The 23483-nt window shown below is 45.4% G+C and overlaps 1 protein-coding gene across 2 annotated transcripts in view; it reads left to right on the forward strand.

Moving 5' to 3' along the window:
- LOC137425118 (prickle-like protein 2) overlaps positions 1 to 5075 on the forward strand; it is a 32222-nt gene extending 27147 nt beyond the window's left edge. For both annotated transcript variants that reach the window (XM_068113218.2, XM_068113219.2), the window contains exons 7-8: positions 957 to 1802; positions 3492 to 5075. In XM_068113218.2, coding sequence (XP_067969319.2) covers positions 957 to 1802; positions 3492 to 4408 — 1763 coding nt within the window. In that variant the 3' untranslated portion in view covers positions 4409 to 5075. The remainder of the gene's footprint in view (positions 1 to 956; positions 1803 to 3491) is intronic.
- The last annotated feature ends 18408 nt before the right edge of the window (positions 5076 to 23483 follow it).

Raw genomic sequence — 23483 nt, forward strand, 5'->3', positions numbered from 1 at the left:
CACGTATGGCTCTGCAACCATACGTGTTGGTATGAACCTAAGGGAGTTTTGGTTTACATGCTCTTTTAGTAGTCATAAAAACTTTGATAGAGTAATAATAATATGTAACAAGAAAGAGCAATCAGAGATTGCAGACCGTCTCCAGGACGTGTTTTTAGTGGTTTTTAAGGCTTTTGTGTTAAAACAAATATGGCGGCCGAACCAAGTGATCGATGATGTCATCATTTTTTTTCCTCCACAAATTTATCCTTAAATGATGCTCAAGAAATTTCATCTTGATCGGATGAACTTTTGTAATTGTCGAATTATGACGTCATAATGGAGGAACCCATGGCATCATCATTAACATATGTTATTCCCCATGGAGAGTTCATTACAATGAGCCATGTCTCTTTTTTTTTCTATGCAGCGCTTTCGGAGATATAGAGGTGCAAGGTTTTTCGTTTTTTCCAAGATGGTGCCCGTACCATGTGAACTATGGTCATAATTATCATTAAAGATTCTACAGGAGGAGGTTCACTATGGTGAAAATTTCCTGTCAATCGGACCAACGGTTGCAGAGAAAATCATATTTATTCTGTGCGGACAAACAGACGGACCGACAGACAAACATACTGACTCAAATGCAATACCCTCTCCAATACCGAGGGTAATTATAATACAATTAAATTAATGAACAGGATTATAACTAATTAATTGACATATGTGGGAAAATTACACATCCAGACCAGAAATCGAACCCAGGTCCTCTGGTGAACTTTACCAGTGCACTGCATGTAATTTTCTCACATGTATCAATTAAGTAATTATAATAATAATTGTATTTATATAGCACCTTTTGCTGAGGGATACTCAGAAGATTTGGTAGGTAATGGTTTTGCAGATATTGGCATGATTATTGAGTTTACGTTGAGAGTTTGAATGGCTGTGTGTTTTAACCCTTCCCCTGCCCTCAGGGATTGACCAGGGACAGATGATGTATGCTGGGCAGCATTGGCATGCCAACGAGATCTGCTTCAGTTGTGCACAGTGTCACACCCCACTTCTTGGACAGCCTTTCCTACCTTGTCGTGACCAAATCTTCTGCTCCAAACCATGCAGTAGCAGCCCTCCTGGAAGCACAATGGGCCATTCCCATCGACCTGACGATGCCGAGGCCTCAGACTCCTCCGATTCGGCTTTCCAGAGTGGCCGCTCGCGGGATTCCCGGCTGAGTTCTGCTGCAATGGCTTGTAAACCCGTTGCCAAAAACCCCAACATCAGGCAGCCATGCCCATCACCCCAAACAATGGGGCTAGGTTTTGAATCGTCCTCAGAGGTTTATCCTGAGACCTACTCTGGAGGCCTGGATATGCTATCATTGCAAATGGATACCCTAAGTCTGGCCAGTCAACCAATGGGGCAGTCCTCGGGTCATACATGGACCAGTGATGAGGACTTTGGTCTATGTCACGACAGTGCAGACGATGACTTGAATATAGATGATGAAGACAGGAGAATTGGAGACAGGCCTACAGCCTCCAGTCACTGTTCGACGGCAAGTACAGAATTCGGTGTTGAGACATTTGACCGGGTACGGCGTTACAATGTTGGCTCTGAAACACTGTTCTGCCTCCTTGCGGAAGAGAAAGGACTTACGGCATGTGGAACCACAAGTGGAGCAGCATCTCTGTGCAGGGCACTACGACAAAGGTGGCAGAGTCCAGAATCTGTGGACAGCCCAAGCCTAGCAGCAGAATTCGAAAGGACACGACTCACATCACATGACTCAGTGGAGTCTTTGTCTCTTTCAACTGTTACAGGTAATGCATCACTCATTTTGTACTCGTCTTTTCCAGACACTATATTAAGGAAGGCATGAGCATTATTGAATAAAATCACAATATTATTCTACGGTCTCTCTATAAGAAGAATAACATATTGTAAAAAAATTGTTATGTTATTCATATCAATGTTTTGAGATTTTACAATTTAATTTTTGTGAAAAGTTATTTCAAATTATTTTACATATAGTTGATCTCCAGAAATTTCTGATATCTGATTCGATTTTCACCAGATTGTTTTGAGATTTTACAATTGAATTTTTGTGAAAAGTTATTTCAAATTATTTTTATGTATAGTTGATCTCCAGAAATTTCTGATGACATCTGATTCGATTTTCACCAGATTTTTTTGAGATTTTACAATTGAATTTTTGTGAAAAGTTATTTCAAATTATTCTATGTAGAATTGATCTCCAGAAATTTCTGATATCTGATTCGATTTTCACCAGATTGTTTTGAGATTTCACAATTGAATTTTTGTGAAAAGTTATTTCAAATTATTTTACATATAGTTGATCTCCAGAAATATCTGATGATATCTGATTCGATTTTCACCATGTTATTTTGAGATTTTACAATTAAATTTATGTGAAAAGTTATTTCAAATTATTTTACGTATAGTTGATCTCCAGAAATTTCTGATGATATCTGATTCGATTTTCACCATGTTATTTTGAGATTTTACAATTAAATTTATGTGAAAAGTTATTTCAAATTATTTTACGTATAGTTGATCTCCAGAAATTTCTGATGATATCTGACTCGATTTTCACCAGGTTTTATTGAGTCTTTACAATTTAATTTTTGTGAAAAGTTATTTCAAATTATTTTACGTATAGTTGATCTCCAGAAATTTCTGATAATATTTGATTCGATTTTCACCAGATTTTTTTTGACATTTTACAATTTAATTTTTGTGAAAAGTTATTTCAAATTCTTTTATGTATAGTTGATCTCCAGAAATTTCTGATCATATCTGATTCGATTTTCATCAGATTTTTTTGAGATGTTACAATTTAATTTTTGTGAAAAGTTATTTCAAATTATTTTACGTATAGTTGATCTCCAGAAATTTATGATATCTGATTCGATTTTCACCAGATTTTTTTGAGATTTTACAATTTAATTTTGTGAAAAGTTACTTCAAATTATTTTACCTATAGTTAATCTCCAGAAATTTCTGATATCTGATTCGATTTAGACCAGATTTTTTTGAGGTTTTACAATTAAATTTTTGTGAAAAGTTATTTCAAATTCTTAATCTCTTGATCCTGTATAGTTGATCTCCAGAAATTTCTGATGATATCTAATTCGATTTTCACCAGGTTTTTTTGAGATTTTACAATTGAATTTGCGTGAAAAGTTACTTCAAATTATTTTACGTATAGTTGATCTCCAGAAATTTTTGATGATATCTGATTCGATTTTCACCAGATTTTTATATCATATCTTAATATAAATCAGAGTAGATTTTTGTAACGGTTCACATGTTATTGAAGTTACATATTCTCAAAGTTACATATTCCGTCAAATGGTTTTATTCGTGCAGGTAAATTATTTATTATATCGACACTATAAGAAGTTTGTAATTATATGTAGGATTGTTGTATGATTGTTAATAGAAAAGTGCATTGTTCCACTGTTAACACATTGTTTTGTGTTCTGCAGGCCTTTCAGGAGAAGGGCAGTCCCGGAGGCATGAGGGACTCTCCAAATTCTCTATACCGGACCTCAGCAAAGACTCAGGCATGAACGGCTCTGAGAAGATGAGCAATATGGGAACACTTAACTCATCAATAAGAGGCCGCAGCTCTGATTCTCTGCAGAGCATAGGCCTTCCCTTACCCCACCAACCTTCTGTCAGTACTCCTAATGAATCTGTTGTGCCCATCGACAGCCGTTCTTCTGGCAGCACACCTCTTCCACTAACTGAAAAACAAGCGAAACCTGGTGTTGCAACATCGAGGTTAGGACCGATTGATCATGGAATATCAGTAGTGCCAACGGGACACTTTTATGCAGATGTTCATATTGGTGATGTTGAGAGTGGTAGAAATGATCTTCCACAAAGTGTGAGGACTCCACGTCGGTCGATTGCTGATTTGCGGGAAGAAGGTGTGCGCCCACGCCGACATCGTCGCCACCGTTCTCGGCGTGCTCGATCAGATAATGCTTTGCACCTTACGGGACGACGTCCAGCAACTGCACGAGCTACAGAGCGCAGGTTAAGGCACAACCATGCATCGTTAGCCCACAGATCGAATGAAATTGACTGGCATGCTATGAAACCATCGTCTTTCGCACAGGGTAAGGCTTGCTATCCTCGGGCTGTTTCTACCTTTGCGCTGCAGCCAGAGGACTATCTACGTAATGACAATGACTTTATTGACACCGGTTGGTGTTCCACATGTTCCTCATCATACTCATCATCAGACAGTGAGGAGGAGGGTTTCTTTCTTGGAGAACCAATTCCCAGGCCTCCTGGGCCTAGGCAGTTTGCATATAGCCTCCCACAATCCACCCGACCATGTTCAACGATCGGAAGACAACGAAGCAAGCGTCGCAAAAACTGTATAATCTCATAAACCTTCAGTGGTTATGATGCAATGAAGTTTCATGTGCTGTCCTTTAAGACAGACACTCCAGATGTTGCAAACCAAACTTTTTAGGGAAAAACATTCTGGAAAAGGAAGATTATTTTGCAAGATCAGTGATGCAAACTCACCATTTAAACTGTTGAAAGATGAATCACAGAACAATTACTGGAGCGAAATGAAGCAACAATTTCTTCTTTTTTATGTAAATACTTCTCGACGACATGTTCTGGTGTGAGCAATGCAGTTCTACTCACCCCTGCCACCCAGTGGAAAAGAGAAAGGTTATATGCAGCTTATTAAAGGTCGTTTTGGTTAATGGCCCAAATTACGGGTTAGAAACACATAACGTCTTTATCAAACCTTTTTTAATTTTTTTTTTACAAAGAACAAAATTGCAGCAATCATTTATTACCGTTTTTAATTCAGTCCTTACATGCTCGACTATTGCTGACGTATAAGACTTTCTTTCTTCTGTAGAATTGATATTGCTGCAAGCAACTGTTCATTGCCCAAGAACAGGCTTTTTATTATATCAAGAAGCAAAAATACCATTTACTCTCCTCCCTTACACACTAAATTGCTCATTTCATTTGTGAATTCAATGCCTTTTATTACTGACATGCAAAAAAAGAAATAAACAGCCATCTTTTATGGATTTACTGATAATTACTTGGATAAAGAGCTAGGCTTTCTCTTTGTAACAAAATAGTTGGAAAGGATGTTTTTATGTAATTTAAATTATTTACGAATAAAGTGGATTCAGATTTAGCATGCAGCAAGCTTACTGATTGTGCACAAGTTTCATTGTGTTTACAGTGTGTCTGTGATCTGGGATAAGAGTAAAGCCATACACCCTCCGACAAAAGCCACATCGCCGTCCATAAGAACCTTTTGAACTATTCTCCAGTTTTGCAAACAAACAACTTGCCTCTGTCTCAGTATTGTAAATGCTGAGATGCAAAAGTTGAAATAAAGTATTTTTTTAATATAAAATTGATATGTGACGCCAGCACAAGAGTGTTGTAAAACAGCTGACCTTGGCAGGAGCACAGGCAAGCTGGGTGAGACACAATTTGCTCAGCAAGTAACGTTTTTTTGCAATGATTTTACTTTTTTAAAGATTTCATTGATGAGATGAGCTGAGACCTTTTACGGGGGGATTTCAAAATATCCACTGAGGAGATATAATAGTCCAGGAACACACACAAAAAAAAATTCGAAGGTAAACCCGGGTACTTCAGCTAGTGTGCGTGTGTGTGTGTGTGTGTGTGTGTGTGTGTGTATGTGTGTGTGTATATATATATATATGGTGTGTGTACATATATATATATATATATATATAAATATATGGTGTGTGTGTGTATATATATATATATATATATATATATATATATATATATATATATATATATATATATATATATATATATATATGTATGTATATATATATATATATATATATATATATATATATATATATATATATATATATATATATATATAATATATATATATATAGTGGGTGGCTTAGCCCAAATATTCAAAAGAATTGTGCATTTTGTGATACAAGCACCAAATTTGGCACAAATGTACATTAATATGTTGCGAACATTTTCAGATATTGGGCCACTTGAAATTCTCTCTTTATGTCCGCCATATTGGATTTCAAAATGGCCGCCACTTGAAATCTACATTTGCTATTATCTCTGGACGTAATGCAGCTATTGACTTGATTCTGGTATCTAAATGTATGTTTTTGGGGGCAAGGAATCCAATGGTACCAATTTCAACTTAATATTATCTATCACAGTCTGTTATATAATTTTATTTGGAAATTATCTAGGCAAATATTGGATTCAACACAATACTTTGAAAAGAATGTCTTAGTTCTGTAAATATAAATAAATAAATAAACTATACTAAATCACTAGTAACAACTCAGACAAGCTCATATATACTGGCAGTCTAAAATATAAATTCATATCCCATTAGGAAACAAAGTGACCCATTCATTTGTGTTTTTCATATGCATATTTTATGTAACATTACATTCATATTGTCAATAAATACCAAACATGCATAATCCCCTTTTCCTAGACCCTTTAAGCCATCTTTTGTGTTTCTAGAGTACAGAAATTTCTTGTATAGGCTTCCATCTGTCTTGTTTCCTTAACAATGCACTGTAGCATGTCTTTAACAATGTTTACAAACATGACTCCACTACATGTCTTTAATCACAGCCCTGACCCAAATAAAAGAGTAGAGAGGCTGCATGTGTGTTGACCCACATCAACTGTGTTCTTTGTGTGTGGCTGTGTTTAAATCACCTTGTGACTCCACATAAATGAGTTAATTACATACAATCTGGGCTCAGCTAGACAACATTGTGTGGTCAGCAATGAAGACGAGAGTCTGAATTACATGTATGCAAAAGACCTTGTGAACCAGTGAAGCAAATACACGGGTAAGCATGAATTAAATCTAGGGCATGATATAATTTCCATGATGTTTACCTCTACACTCAATGGTGGAAGGAGGTAATGTTTTGATCCCAGCTTGTCTGTATGTCTGTTTGTCTGTTAGTCCACAAAATTCCAGACAAAGCTTGTAGTAGTGGTAGTTGTAGTGGTAGTGGTGATAACAGAAATTGTTATATAGAACTGAACTTATATTATTATTATATGCAGAAAATAACTTCATTTCTATATGCCCTGCAGTGGACAGGTTAATTGGTTTATGCACTGAAGGGGTCACCCTGGTGTGCACTGCTGTGTTCTGCCTCACTGAGTTGTTCAGGTATGATGTACTCAGCACAAGCTTACCTGATACACATGTGTGCTGGCTAAAACCACTTGTCTGGTGGGCACGACAGAGGCAGGTTGTCTAATAGCCAACCTGGTCTTACTTTTTTGGGGTTTATCTGAAATTCTTACTATAAGGCTTTAAATTAGAAATGTTTTATATAAAGTAGTATTTTGAGTGAAGTGTGTATTCCACACTGACAGTTTTGACATGTTCTGAATTTAACACGAAGGCTGTAATTAACAGAACGGGGTATGTCTGGAAAATGTACTGTCCAACCTAATAAGAGTTTAGACTGATTTATATTTAAATCTTGGCTGTGTAAATATTGTAAGAATTTATGAATTCAAATGTTTTGTCAATATTCAATAAATTTGGGAATATTTTTTAACTAAAGAATCTCATGTGATTTTATTTCTCTTCTTGCCTCCGGTATGGGTGAAAATTTAATTCCGGCATAATCTCACAAAACTAATTCCCTAAGTGTGCCAAGCTAAATGCTCTACGATATAGAGGAATTATCCTCCTCTCCATTAGTATGGCGGAGGAAACCCCTCTATTATATATATAACAAAATGTTAACATTATATCATTGTATCGTTGCAGATTCAGAAGACAGTTCCACCATGTCCAAGAGCTTCAGACTAGCTGATGTTGAGCGAACTTCACCATCAACATCACAGCACCTCACCACAACTGACTGGAAGTTATGCCTTATATGTCAAGAGGACAAGATGGAGACACTGACCAAACCTGACCAATCAAAGAGAAAAGACATTGGGAGTGGGTACAGTTCACTCGCAGAGAACTTGGTCAAATTCAGTGAACTTGGAGAGCTTCCAGGATCATTTCACCTGGAAAGACTCGATGATGGTCATGGCATTGAAGCTGCGATGGTTGCACACGGTGCAAAATATCATCAGACATGCAGGCTCCAGTACAACAACACCAAACTGCAGAGAGCACAAAAGAGAGCACTCAAGAAAGAATGTGAGAGCGATGAGGAACAAGCTGCATGCAAACGCACCAGGTTACATTCACGCTCATCGAGTACAGAGAAGAAGGTCCCAGAAAATTGTTTCTTCTGTGAACAACCTGCTGGGGCTGACAGTCTTCGGAAAGCTGCAACATTCCAAATGGACAAACGGGTGCGTGCCTGTGCAACCCTTCTTGGTGATACAGAACTGCTGGGCCGTCTCAGTGGTGGGGACATGATAGCGTTGGACGCCCAGTATCACCCACGGTGCTTGATAGGACTTTACAATCGCACAAGAAAGGCCCAGTCAACAGGATCACAGGACACAAAACAAGAGCGAGCAATGTCGGCAGTTGTCTTCGCTGAACTCGTCCTCTACATTGAAGAAACCAGACAAGATGAGGAGACGGCACCAGTATTCAGATTGGCTGACCTTGTCCAGCTCTATCAGTCCAGAATGGAACAGCTAGGAGTCCAGCTCGACACGAGAGTCCACTCCACACGACTGAAACAGAGACTGTTGGCTCAGTTTCCTGACATGCGGGCACACACCAAGGGGAGAGACATCCTGATGGCATTTGAAGAAGATGTCGGTGCTGCTCTTGCCAAAGCCTGCGAGCTGGACAGTGATAGTGATGCAGTCCATCTTGCCCATGCTGCACAGATTGTTCGCCGTCACATGTTTGGAGAAGCCAAGCCCTTCACAGGATTCCCTGAAGTATGTCAAGAAGAATCTGTGCCACCGTTGCTGCTTGCCCTAGTCAGTATGATCCTAGAGGGATCCAGCATCAAGGAACAGATGGCAGACACTAACCCTGCAGCAATTGCCACAGCTCAGATACTGAAGTTCAACAGCATCAAACACAAGCGAACACGTGGCACCACATCATCCACCAGTGTCAGGCACAGTGTTGCACAGGAGACCCCACTTCCAATATACATAGGGATGATGCTGCATGCTCATACACGCAAGAAGGAATTGGTCGACAGACTGTCACACCTTGGCCTGAGCATCTCCTATGATAGAGTGCTCCAGCTCTCAGCACAGATGGGCAACAGTGTCTGCCAACAGTTTCACAGAGAACGAGTGGTCTGCCCTCCGAAGATGCGTGGCAAAGTGTTTACAACTGCCGCTGTAGACAACATAGATCACAACCCCAGTGCAACAACATCAAAGGACTCCTTCCATGGTACCGCTATCTCCCTCATACAACATCCTTCTTACACTGGTGAAGGAGTGGATCGGAGTATCGTCATTGTTGGAGGATCTGGGGATGCACGGTCCAAGACAGTCGCCCCCTTGCCGCACTACTACACTGATGTACCCCCTGTCACTAGCAGCATCAAGAAGTCGCCTGTCCCAGCTGCTAAAGTGGCGTCATTGACCAGAGGAGACTTCAAACAGCAGACTGATGAAGAATACCAATGGCTAGGCAATGCAAAGCGAGTCCTGGAAGACAACACTGGTACAGTGGACAATGACAACACATCTTGGGCTGCATTTCATGCCAGCCGACAGCCACCAGATGCTCGAGTCATCTGCCCCACGTCGCTGCTTCCACTCTTCCTGGAGAGTGCCCACACAGTGGCCATGATCCGGCACTCAATGGACGTCGTGAAGAATGCTGTGGAACACCTGAATCCTGGACAGACACCAGTGGTCACCGTTGATCAGCCACTGTTTGCTTTGACCAAGCAGATACAGTGGAAGTGGCCAGAGAGCTATGGTGAAGACCAGATAGTGGTGATGTTTGGTGGCCTCCACATAGAGATGGCGACACTGAGGACACTGGGGGACTGGCTGAAAGGGAGTGGTTGGGTGCAAGCACTTGTGCAAGCCGAGATTGCGACAGCAGGGACAGCAGACTCATTCCTGCGAGCATCCCATGTCTTGCGCACAAGAAGAGCACATCAAGTGACTGCAGCAGCACTGTACATCCTGCAACACCGTGCCTACAATCACTACTGTCTGGGAGAAACCAGGGATGCAGAGGACCTTCCGGAGTTTGAAGACTGGTGTTGCCAGAGAGGAGAAGACATCCCCCAGTTTCACTACTGGGCAACCGTGCTGGAACTAGAACTGTTGGTTCTAGTGTATGTGCGTTCTCTCAGGCAGGAATCGTTAATGATGTACCTCGATGCTCTGACAGAGCTGGTCCCCTGGTTCCATGCACTGGATCACACCCACTATGCTAGGTGGATACCAGTGCACCTGAAGGACATGGCCGAACTCACCATCAAACACCCAGATGTAGCCAGGAAATTCAGGGAAAGCCACTTCACCGTTCAGAAAACACAGAGGGTGTTCTCTTCAATCCCGATTGACCAGGCACATGAGCAGAATAATGCCTGCATCAAAGGAGATGGTGGAGCAGTTGGGCTCACTGACAACCCTAGTGCCCTACGTCGCTGGATGGTTGCGGGACCAGAAGTTGCCAGGGTGATCGAAGAATTCCAGGATGGGAACCAACACTGGAGACGGCAAACAGCAGACACACGTCATCATGATCAGACGCCAAGTGTACAGGCCTCATTTGTGAAAGATGTTCGCTCTCTCGTCGGTGTCATAGAGGAGATGGGCAACCCATTCGAGTAGGAGAGTCAGGATGTAGTCAAACTGGACACAAAGGAGATCGCAGATCCTGCTGCTGTGGAGACCGTGATGAATGCCAAGAGGATTGGCCAAGAGCAGTTCGAGGCTTTCACCAGAGAGTGTCTGTTGGACAGAACAAAGGCAGTGGACGCACCCATTCCTCGTAACAAGATGAAGGTGTTCAGCACTTCCACTCCAAGAAGCCAGAGCAAAGGTCAGCAACAGCTCGCCTCCATCAAGAATGACCGTGAACTCTTCGCACGCCTGTACATTGGCTGCCAGACAAGGGATGGAAACCTTGAGGAGTTCTTTTGTCATGAGAATCAGGCATGTCCTCCTGCATTGTCTGATGGTGGAAGCCTCTGCACTGGTACCAAGAGTGATCTCCTCACATGCTTGGAAGAAGTCTCCGACGCAAAGACAGAGACTCCTGTCACGACCTGTATTGTGCTTGATGGAGCAGCCATCGTCCAGATGCTGAAGCCGGCTGCATCAAAGACCTTTGAAGAGTATGCACAACAGATCTTCATCCCATATATGTCCACGAAGCTGCAAACAGTGTCACGCCTGGATCTGGTCTGGGATACTTACCTTGCTGATTCACTGAAAGGTAGTACACGTGCAAAGCGGGGACAAGGTGTGCGGAGACGTGTGGTGGCTGCCGCAGCCATACCAGGAAACTGGCAGAACTTCCTACGAGTGGACAGCAACAAGACCGAGCTGTTCAGGTTCCTCTCAGCAGCTCTCATGGAATGGTTTGACCAGGAGGACAAGCAACTCGTCATTACTGATGGAGAGGCAGTGCTCAGCAAGCCACTACTGCCAGATCTGACCTCACTCGCCCCATGTAACCATGAAGAGGCTGACAGTCGGATGTTGCTGCATGCATCTCACGCAGTCCAGCATGGACACCATGCAATACTCATCCGGACTGTAGACACCGATGTTGTGGTGCTGGCAGTGTCCCTGGCACAGGAGTTGCAACCAGAAGACAAACTGTGGCTGGCATTCGGAACAGGCCAGAGTTTCCGATACCTAGCAGCACACGAAATAGCAGCTGGATTGGGATGAGAGAAGGCTCGTGCACTGCCAATGTTCCACGCTCTAACTGGATGCGACACTGTGTCTAGTTTTCATAGACATGGCAAGAACACTGCGTGGGCAGTCTGGACGGTACTGCCAGAACTCACTGAGGCGCTGCTGCTGCTGTCCTCTGCACCTCGTGACATACCAGATGATGCAATGCGCATCATCGAGAGGTTCGTGATCCTGTTGTATGATCGAACCAGCAAATGCACAGACATTGACAAGGCCAGGAGGAAACTCTTCGCAAGGAAGAACAATGTGCAGCTCATCCCTCCAACGAAGGCAGCTCTGGAGGAACATGTCAAGAGGGCAGTGTATCAAGGTGGACATGTGTGGGGTCAGATACTGCTGCCAGCACCAGAGCTCCCTCCACCAACCAACTGGGGTTGGTCAAGGACTGGAGAAGGACAGTACACACCTTACTGGACCAGGCTAACTGAGGCAGCTCACAGCTGCATTGAGCTGGTTTCTTGCAAGTGCAAGAAAGGGTGTGTGAGGCGCTGCAAGTGCAAAAAGGCTGCCCTTCAGTGCACAGCCCTCTGTGTGTGTGAAGGGGACTGCACATGACGATGAGTCAACAACATACATGTACTTGTGGCAATGCTGAACTTGTTAACATGACACTGTTTATGTACACGTATCTTCAGTACCGGTATATACCTAGCCTCAGATACCAGTACACCTAGCCTCAAATACTAGACCATGTAGCATGTCAGTATTATACCTAAGACATTTACAGAACTAAGACATTCTTTTCAAAGTATTGTGTTGAATCCAATATTTGCCTAGATAATTTCCAAATAAAATTATATAACAGACTGTGATAGATAATATTAAGTTGAAATTGATACCATTGGATTCCTTGCCCCCAAAAACATACATTTAGATACCAGAATCAAGTCAATAGCTGCATTACGTCCAGAGATAATAGCAAATGTAGATTTCAAGTGGCGGCCATTTTGAAATCCAATATGGCGGACATAAAGAGAGAATTTCAAGTGGCCCAATAACTGAAAATGTTCGCAACATATTAATGTACATTTGTGCCAAATTTGGTGCTTGTATCACAAAATGCACAACAGGTTTGCTATGCTGCTACACTAATATATATATATATATATATATATATATATATATATATATATATATATATATGTATATATATTGTTACGGACGCGGTTTAGATGTTATTATGGGCCGAGCAGATGGTCCACCGCGACCGTTACAGGATCCCCGATTGGCCCGACTCCCCCAACGTTGACCAGATCGCACCACAGATATTCAATTTGGAAACCTCTAAAGCGACCGCAAGAGAAGGAAGAGAGAAGAAGACAGAGTACGGAGGAATAACAGGATTTATTATACACACAAGCAAAAAGAAGGAGCGATCAAAGTTATTTACAATCAATGGATGGAAGAAGCAGTCACACAGTGAATCGTTAGCTTATACTAGTCAATTTACTTAACCCCAGGACAACGATTAGGACAGACGACGTTCACACTTACACGGGGGATATTGCAGGCAGGTATGGCTTGAGGATGGATGGTTGTTTTTGGGAGGCAATGGAGGGTCCAGCGTGGATTGCTGCCTGGCGCGTCCTTTTCGTGGCCTGCGGCCCCTTAGCTGCCCCCTTAGCTGCAGCGCAGCTGGTCGCACGATGGCTCGCACACACCTGCTCGTTCAGGCATCTTCCTTCTCCCCAGCAACAACGAGCGACAGCAAGCAAGAGGACGGGGTCAGAGCAAGAGCGGCAAGAGGAAGAGCAAGAGGAGCAAGAGCACGGGCAAGAGGAGCAAGAGCAAGCCCGTGGAGTGCGTCCCGCGGCGACTTATATTGGTTTTCTCACCGAACCTTCGCGCACTTTCTCGGGGGTTCCCGCTCCGCCCTCTCTTAGCCAAACCCCTTGTTCTGGGTTGGATGAGCGGGGCCGACTTACTCCTCCCCCCTATGACGAGGGGGGCGACCCGTCTTCTCTAGCCACTCCCCTTGTTCGTAATGGCCGCAAATGGCGAAAACCGGTCAGCAGCTGCAGGTAAGGCGCCGTCACTTTGCACAGCAGTTCAGTACTGCAATAACCGGTTGCTGTGAAAGCTCAAGTGGGGGAATCCCTGGCACTTGAGCTGCCATGGATCATCGGAGGGGCCTACGCTTTATTTCGTTTGATGCAATGCAGAGTCAATCTAGTGGGAAACACATATTTAGCCTACATAGAATAAGGAAATAAACTATTTAAAAAGATATATCGTGGCCTGTGTGTAAGTTTCATGGAATTAACTAGGAGGACGGCTGCGACCATTATTTACATTACGAGGGTGTTACACACAACAAAACCATACTTTTCACATTCGTTACACTTTCTCCAAAATTGTTACACTTCTCAAAACCGTTACACTTCTCAAATTCGTTACAATATATATATACATATACAGACTTGGCATTTAATATGGAATCTTTTTTTTTTCTTGACTTGGGTTTACTTTCTGAACTCAGTATATCAATCTGGTGAGTTTCTTTTACGCTTCGGTGATTTCTTTGTTAACATAACCATGTCATTGATTGTCTGTCGCAGCAAGAAGTCAATAACAGGATTATATCACAGGTGGCGTGACAAAATGTAAGGACAGGTACATTTGACGATTGGCTTAACAATCGGGTATATAAGGGTTGTTGCGTTCTGTATTAGTGGAAAACAACTGCTGCACATCTACAAAAGTTATTTCCGCTTCCCCTGGAGATGGTCTGTCAACTCGACAATGCTGTTTGTCATTTAGTGGTGGCTTTACGAAATTCCGGCATGAAACAGCGTGCTATTGCTCGGCAGTATGGCATCACTCAAGGTCAGGTGTCAAAGATCCTGAAACGAAATGCTCAGAGGGGTGTCCCTACTCCAATACCGAGGCCAGGACGTCCCCGCAGAACCACAAGGAGGGATGATCGCCAGCTGCACCGGTTAGTCCGCAATGGCCGTACCAAGTCAGCTAATTGGCTTAGGGCTGAGTGTCAGCAACTGACAAATGTGCCTGTATCCAGAAGGCAAGTCAACCAACGACTAGTTCAAGCAGGCTATCATGCCAGGCGTCCCCTGAGAAAGCCACGTCTGACCAGACAACACCGCCAGCGCCGATTGCAGTGGGCCAGAGAGCACCGTCAATGGCAGCCAGGACACTGGAATCACGTGATCTTCAGTGACGAGTCTAGATTTCTGGTCTATCGTCAAGATGGCCGCGTCCGAGTGCGCAGACAAGTGCATGAAGCCTACAACGAGGATTGTATAGTGTCAAGAGTCCAAGCTGGAGGTGGTGGGGTGACCGTTTGGGCTGCTTTTCATGCAGGGGGCAAAACTGACCTGGTTGTTCTGAATGGAAACCTGAACCAGTTCAAGCACTGGGCCATTCTGGAAAAAACATTGCATCCATTTGTTCGTGCAGCCTTTCGACGAAACTTTGTCTTCCAAGATGACAATGCACGGCCTCATCGTGCTCACATGATCCAACACTTTCTTGCTGACCGTGGTGTAGAGCATATGGAGTGGCCTGCCACATCCCCGGATATGAATCCGATCGAGAACTTGTGGGCAGAATTAAAGCATCAAATCGACAACTTGGACCAGCAGCCTGCCTCTTTGCGTGAATTGCAGCAGGCTATTGTAACTGCATGGCAAGCGATTCCTGTCCAAACCTTGGCAAATCTCGTGAACAGCATGCCTCAACGTGTACGTGCTCTCCTGAATGCTCGTGGGGGTTACACGAAGTACTGAACTGTAATTTTACTGTCCGTAATCCCAGTCGTAATTTAACTTTTGTTTTTGTTAAAAAAAAATTTGGCTAATGTGCAAAATAAAAAGATACTTCTGGAAAACGCACAGAAGTTTAACACAGTACTGTCTGTGAATTGAGTTCGATATCAGTTTACATCAATTTCAAGGATCAATTTATTTGCTTCGAAATTTCAAATGTGGTTTTTGTTTCTTTTAAAGGTCACATTAACAAAATCTAGAATAATTTCAACATAATTCCAATGAACTTTTGGTTCCAAGTCATCTTGAAAAGTAAGTTCACCCCCACAAAAAAAAGTCCATATGAAATGCCAAGTCTGTATATATTGTAACGAATTTGAGAAGTGTAACAGTTTTGGAGAAGTGTAACAATTTTGGAGAAAGTGTAACGAATGTGAAAAGTATGGTTTTGTTGTGTGTAACACCCTCGTAATGTAAATAATGGTCGCAGCCGTCCTCCTAGTTAATTCCATGAAACTTACACACAGGCCACGATATATCTTTTTAAATAGTTTATTTCCTTATTCCATGTAGGCTAAATATGTGTTTCCCACTAGATTGACTCTGCATTGTATCAAACGAAATAAGCGTAGGCCCCTTTCAATTTCCCCAATCATCTCCGCTCTCCAAAGTTCCTTTCAAAAGCGGTGCGAGTGGTGTTCAATCCCGCAAGCCACCATTGCCCATGTGCTCATCTCGGAGAAGAGGGGGGTAGGAGCCGCCAACTCACAGGCGTGGCACGTCGTCATGATCAAAGGAGGAATCGGACAGCCCTAACAGCCAACCAGCACCGCGGTTAGCGACCCGGTAGGCGTGCCCTCGCAGCCGGCGGCTTGATTCCGCCCCGAGTAATAAAAGCGACTGGAAGGGACTGCTTCAGGAGATGACATGAGAGATGACATGAGAGAGGACATGAGAGATGAGCTGTGAGCTGTGAGCTGTGAGCTGTGAGCTGTGAGATGAGAGACGCTCCAAACCAAAAAGGAGAGATACTTGGAGAGGAGAGAGACGCGCTGAGAGGAGGGAGACGGCTCCACCAGAAGGAGAGGAGCAGGTGTGACCGAGCCAGCGCGTGACGTCCACAGCATCAGCAGCGTCGACGCGACCGAGGGTTTTCCCGCCAAAAACGCGAAGAATTGGGAGCTGTTACCTCCAGCCCTGCCGGTTGCAGGGACCTGACCCTGCCTCCCGCTCCAGCAACCCACCTCCGCCATTCCTGCCTGCAATTTCCCCCGTGTAAGTGTGAACGTCGTCTGTCTTGAATGTTGTCCTGGGGTTAAGTAAATTGAATAGTATAAGTTAACGATTCACTGTGTGACTGCTTCTTCCATCCATTGCTTGTAAATAACTTTGGTCGCTCCTTCTTTTTGCTTGTGTGTGTATAATAAATCTGTTCTTCCTCCGTACTCTGTCTTCTTCTCTCTTCCTTCTCTTTCGGTCGCTTTAGAGGTTTCCCGATTGAATATCTGTGGTGCGATCTGGTCAACGTTGGGGGAGTCGGGCCAATTGGGGATCCTGTAACGGTCGCGGTTGGACCATCCGCTCGGCCCATCATAACATCTAAACCGCGATCCGTAACAATTGGTGTCTGGGAGTGGGATTCGAGGCCCGAACCAAATTTTTAAAACGTGTAGAAAAAAAATTTTTGGTCAAAATTACGAGCTGCCGAAATTTTGTTTTATAAAACCCGAATTTTGAGATCGCGCCATGGACAATCAAGGCGATCGGATGTCGGTGGGGGAGATAGACGGGTTAGGGGTAACCCAGGACTTAGGGGAAGAAAGGGAGGAGGAGAGCAATGAGGAGGCGGTTGAGGGGGTATCAGACGCACAAAATGGCGTCCTCGCGCACAAGGTATCAGGCGCGCAAAATGGCACCTTTGCGCACGCGGTTACAGCGGCACCAAATCTAGCCGTGCCCGCGACCGTAGCAGCGCCGCAGATGGATTGGGGCCTATTCATGCTGCAAATGCGGGTTCTCATGGAAGAGAACAGGGGGCTGGGAGACCAAATTGGAGCAATGAGGGATGAAGCGAGGGCTGATAGTGAGCGAATAAGGGACGAAGCGAGGGCTGATAGTGAGCGATTAGAGGGCCAAATGGGGGCAATGAGGGACGAAGCGAGGGGTACCGGTGAGGGATTAGACAAGAAATTTGAGGGGTTAGACAATGGGATAAAAGAGGTGAAAAAGGGGCTAACGGGGGTAGAAAACAGAATGGCCGCTCAAGAGAATCAAATGGAAGGGATGAAAAAGGGGTTAGAGGGGTTAGAAAACAGTATGGAAGGCAAATTGAGGGACATGAGGGACCAAGCGGAAAGGGAAGTTAAACAAATGGGAGAGCAGATAGAGGAGGTAAAAATCGGGGTAGAAACCAAATTGGATGCTCAGAGGGATGAATTGGGACAGATGAGGGTGGCATCTACAAAAGAGATGGAGGAGATGAAAGAGGGGATACGACGAGGTGTGAGTGAGGAGGTCTCGGGGCTACGCGAGGAGGTAAAGCGAGGTGAGAAGCGTATGGAGAAAGAGGTGAGAAATGGGACGGCAAAGTTACAAGGGGGAATAGAAGATCTGACGGAGGAGGTGGAACAGCTGACGGAGGGACAGACGGAGTTAGTGGAGCAGGTTCAAAGGAACACTGCAGTACTCGGAGGGTTAAAGGCGACACAAAAAGAAATTAAAAACGAATTAATAGCGACACAGAGGCAATGTCAGATGGTACGTGAGGGACTGACAATGAGGGTGGACGAGGTGACAGAGATAATGGAGACAAAGGACCGGCAGGTGAGGATGCACATAGAGACGGTCACGGTAGCCTTAGAGGACGAACTTGAGGAGACGCACCGGGAAATAAAAGAGGTGAAGCAAAAATTAGAGGAAGTGGAAGAAGAGGTGAGTGAAATTAAGAAGGGACGGACAGAAACTAAGAGGGAGATAAAGAAGGAAGTAATGGAATTGGTACAAGGTCTGTGCTCGAATCGTGATGTGCTGCTCACTAACCAAATAAAAAGTTTGCAGGTGGCAAAAGAGGTGCGGAGACGAGGTGCCAAGGTGAGTGGCGATATAATCGGAAATGTACATGATGTGAGGAAAGCTTCAGTCGGCTTGGGGATTGGTTTGGATCCGGGTGTTCGTGAAAGGCCGTTGGTGAAGTGTGCGACAGGTCTGGTGTGCGAAAAAAGAGGTGTGCGAGAATGTCCGACCATGGGGTGTGTGAGGAAAAAGTGCGCGCCGACCAGTGAGTGTGCTGTCGAGAGTGAGTCGGTCGTAGCGCGTGTGCGAGGGAGCACATGGAAGCGCGGTGTGGTAAGTGTTACGGAGGAAGTAACGAAAGAGTGTGCGCAAGAGGATGCGCGAGAAAGGTGTGTAACAGACAGGTGCATGAGGAAAGAGTGCGCTGTCGAGAGTAAGGGTGAGTGCGTTGTCAAGAGTTGTGGTGAGAGTAGTGAGAGTGGCACGGAGCGTGAGTTGGTTGTGACAGGTGAGCGAGGATGTACACCTGGAATGGAAGGATGCACACCTGGAATGGTAGAGCGTGTGTGGGAATGCACACTTGAGTTGGTCGTGAGGCACGTGGTTGGGTGTGCGAGTGAGAGCACACCTGTGATTGTCACAGAGGAGGTGACCGAGAAAGGGGCGCGAAGAGGTGTGTTGGTGAGGTGTGCGAGCGACGAATGTGTGCCAAGGTGTTCGGTGGTCAGGTGTGTGACCAAGTCTGGGAGCGGAATGAGTGTACCTGGGTGTGTTAGAGAAGGTACGACCAAGAGCAGGGAGACGGCTGGATGTATGAGCAAGAAAGGGGTAGCGTATGCGCGTAAGCATGCAGGTGAGGCATCGACGGTAACCGGGTTAGCGGTTAGAGCGACTTTTAGCCGAATCGGGCCCTCGGTGCGTGGTGGGCTTCGCGTGCCGCGAGAACCAGCGGGGATCCGAGCCACGGCGGGTTCGAAAGGACCGCCGTACGCGATCCACGCTAGGCCTCGCGTGGAACGGCCGCGTCCGGGCTCCACTAGGCGGAGCGGGCAGCTCGATAGGAAGGGTCGTCATGGTGACCACTTTTTGTTGAGACGTGCCGGCAGGTCGAGATCGGGACATTGGATGGCTCCACGCCGAGGTGGTGCGTGGGATCTCGGCCCGGGTAAGCCCCCGTCCCTGCCCCGAATGTGGGACGTATCCAGCCGCTGGCACAGAACAACCCGCATTCATTGCTCGGCTGTACGAAGCCGAGCTTTAGAAGGGAATTGGCGCACCGAGAGGATCTAATAAGTAGACGAGTGATGAGGTTAGTGTTTTGGACCCAAAAATTAGAAAAAGGCAAAATTTGATGATTGGTACGGTGATTGGCAAAATTTTTGATTGGCTGAAATTTGGTGTGCCAAATTGATAGTAGGACCTCCCCGATGTGGTGGGATGGCAACTCTGTCATCCCTCACAGGGGGGGGCAAAGGAGCACTAGATTATGGGGTTGATGGCAGTGAAAACTAGCCCGGGTGGGTTAGGATATTGTGTGTAGGGATCTAGAAGAGATGACCTTAGGTGACGTTAAGGTTAGTTAGTGACAAGGATACCTGTAGTGGGGACGCAGGTAGATTAGCGTGGATGATAATGACGTGGGAGCGCAATAGTTTAAAGGGGCGACTGGGAAGCGCAAGTTTCAGAGGGGAGTAGTTAGCTGAGATGATGCCGTGTGTTTGAGGATTGAACAGGTGTGATTGCACAGGTGTGCAACTGAACAGGTGAATGGAGCAGTGTATGAGGGAGTAGTGGTGATTGCGTGTTGTGCTGACCAAATGGTCCAGGAAGAAAGGAGGGTGCAGGTGGCACCAGGTGTGAGGGCACAGGTGTGCAACAACAGGTGTATGTGGCTGTGTGGAATAAATGGTAGTGTGGAATAAATGGAGTATTGGAATGGATGGTCGTGGAGTGAGTATGGTGGAAATTGTGGAGTGGAGTGGATGGTGCGAAGGTGTGAATGGGGGAAGAGTGGACCCCCATCACGGATACCCGGGGCGGGTAGTGTAAGTGTTAGGTAGAGGGTATAGGTAAATTGTGGTTGGATATTGGCATCTGTGGTGCAGGTGGAAGAATGGTGATTGGATGGGTGCATTAGTGTTGTGGAAATGGCTGGGCGTGTAGCCTGTTAGTGTGTGTAGTTGGTTTGGGCACTCCACCACTGTGAGGATGTCGGCCAGGTGAGGCCGCAGGTGGGCTCTGGGAGCCGGTAGTTGTGGATGGGGCCCGAGGATCCGGAGGACGGACCCGGGTAGCCCAGTGCCAGAGGGCACCAAGGGGTGACAGAGCCAGGAGGGGCCTTCCCAAATTAGATAGGTTAGGTAAGGAGCTAGGTAAGCTCGGGTGGCAACTACAGTGGTGGAGGTGTGCAGGTGGGTAGACCTGTTGGGAGATCTACACGTCACAGCCCAGAAATTGTGCGAGGGCACCGGGAGATGAATCGGGGGAGTGAGACCCCAAATTGAGAAGCACCACAGTTTGGTCAATGGGAATTGGTTTTTAGAACCCATAGTGTAAGTTGGCCAATGGATTGGCAGGGAAAGACCCTGGGTAGTGTAAAGTGTGTTAAAATCATTTAGAGGATAGTTAGGATGAAGGATCTCCTCGCACCATCTGCATCCACTCACCTGAGGTGACAGGAACTCCACACCATGCCATGTTTTGATTATTTTTTACTGTGCAAATGTTTGGATTGTGAGACGCATCATGACGTGGGTGTGACATTGTGCTTGATGTTCCATCTCTTCCTCCTTATGAGGATTGATGACGAATTAGGTGATGGCAAATTTTGGATAGTGGGATTGTGGAGACGAATTTGGTATGGGAAATAAGGGGAAGACGTGACAGTAGCGACGGATTTGTAAAGGTGTAAATTGTTGTAAATATGGGGTAAGGGCAAGGGTAGTGTAGGTGACAGGGGGGGTGACGTACGGTAGGGACGAGTTTTTCTCACTTCGCTCTCCGTACGCACTTCACCCTGCATTGCCTTTATTGACGTGTACCCTTGTGACCTTACCCCTCGCTCATTTGTCTTCCCCCCTTTTGTCTCCCACTTGAGGACCTGTGCGCCATTGGGCGCCGAGGGGAGCGTGCGTGAGGTGGCCATTGTGCGCACGAGATTCCCAGAACCAGCATGCATTGCGTTGATGTACCACTTTATGGACCGCTGTTCTGCGGCCAAGTACCACTTGATGGACCCCAGGTTCTGGGGCAGGGCACCTCTGTTGGAGACCGGCCATAGTGGCCAGGGAATCTTGCTTGCGGACCTCGGTAAGGCGGCACCTATGCCAAACAGGTGGAACACCCTTAGTTGGCCCCTGAGGCCCTAAATAAAAATGAACACAAGTTGTGCTTTTTATTATTTCCAAGTAGGCCGCATGAAGCCAGAAGACGTCGGGAAGAACATCGGCCCAGCAGAGAAAGAGAAGACCACCACCAGTTGTTTTGTTGTGTTTATTATGAACCGTGGTGACTGTGCACCGAGTGGTGCTTTTGGTGCTTTGTGGTGCTTTTGGTGCTTTTGGGTGCTTTGGTGGTATTGGTACTGGTGCATCGATGCAATGCGTGCTGTCTCCTCCCTCCCAACAGGAATTTCTTTTTCTTGTTCCCTAAAAGAAAAAGAAAAAAAACACAGGTCCTGGGTTGCGTTGTAAATAAGAAATAACGTCACTGTAAATAATGCTCCCCACCGTAAATGTATAGTTTGAGAACAATTCTGTAATTCGGTTAGCTGTGGGCTTGAGTCTGTTAGACAGGGTGCAATGCAATAGGGGGACATACTTATTTGTGTTTTAAGATTGTCACACTCAGGGTCAGGTTAATTGTAGAGGGAATTACACCTACGTGTCACACTAAGTTAAAGTTTTGTAGGCCCGAGCACGGGCCTGAAGAAAGGAGGGTGCAGTGTAACGAATTTGAGAAGTGTAACAGTTTTGGAGAAGTGTAACAATTTTGGAGAAAGTGTAACGAATGTGAAAAGTATGGTTTTGTTGTGTGTAACACCCTCGTAATGTAAATAATGGTCGCAGCCGTCCTCCTAGTTAATTCCATGAAACTTACACACAGGCCATGATATATCTTTTTAAATAGTTTATTTCCTTATTCCATGTAGGCTAAATATGTGTTTCCCACTAGATTGACTCTGCATTGTATCAAACAAAATAAGCGTAGGCCCCTTTCAATTTCCCCAATCATCTCCGCTCTCCAAAGTTCCTTTCAAAAGCGGTGCGAGTGGTGTTCAATCCCGCAAGCCGCCATTGCCCATGTGCTCATCTCGGAGAAGAGGGGGGTAGGAGCCGCCAACTCACAGGCGTGGCACGTCGTCATGATCAAAGGAGGAATCGGACAGCCCTAACAGCCAACCAGCAGCGCGGTTAGCGACCCGGTAGGCGTGCCCTCGCAGCCGGCGGCTTGATTCCGCCCCGAGTAATAAAAGCAACTGGAAGGGACTGCTTCAGGAGATGACATGAGAGAGGACATGAGAGATGAGCTGTGAGCTGTGAGCTGTGAGCTGTGAGCTGTGAGATGAGAGACGCTCCAAACCAAAAAGGAGAGATACTTGGAGAGGAGAGAGACGCGCTGAGAGGAGGGAGACGGCTCCACCAGAAGGAGAGGAGCAGGTGTGACCGAGCCAGCACGTGACGTCCACAGCATCAGCAGCGTCGACGCGACCGAGGGTTTTCCCGCCAAAAACGCGAAGAATTGGGAGCTGCTACCTCCAGCCCTGCCGGTTGCAGGGACCTGACCCTGCCTCCCTCTCCAGCAACCCACCTCCGCCATTCCTGCCTGCAATTTCCCCCGTGTAAGTGTGAACGTCGT

The sequence above is a fragment of the Myxine glutinosa genome, chromosome 4 (assembly GCF_964187855.1).
Source record: "Myxine glutinosa chromosome 4, kmMyxGlut1.1, whole genome shotgun sequence".
In the NCBI taxonomy this organism is placed as follows: domain Eukaryota; kingdom Metazoa; phylum Chordata; class Myxini; order Myxiniformes; family Myxinidae; genus Myxine; species Myxine glutinosa.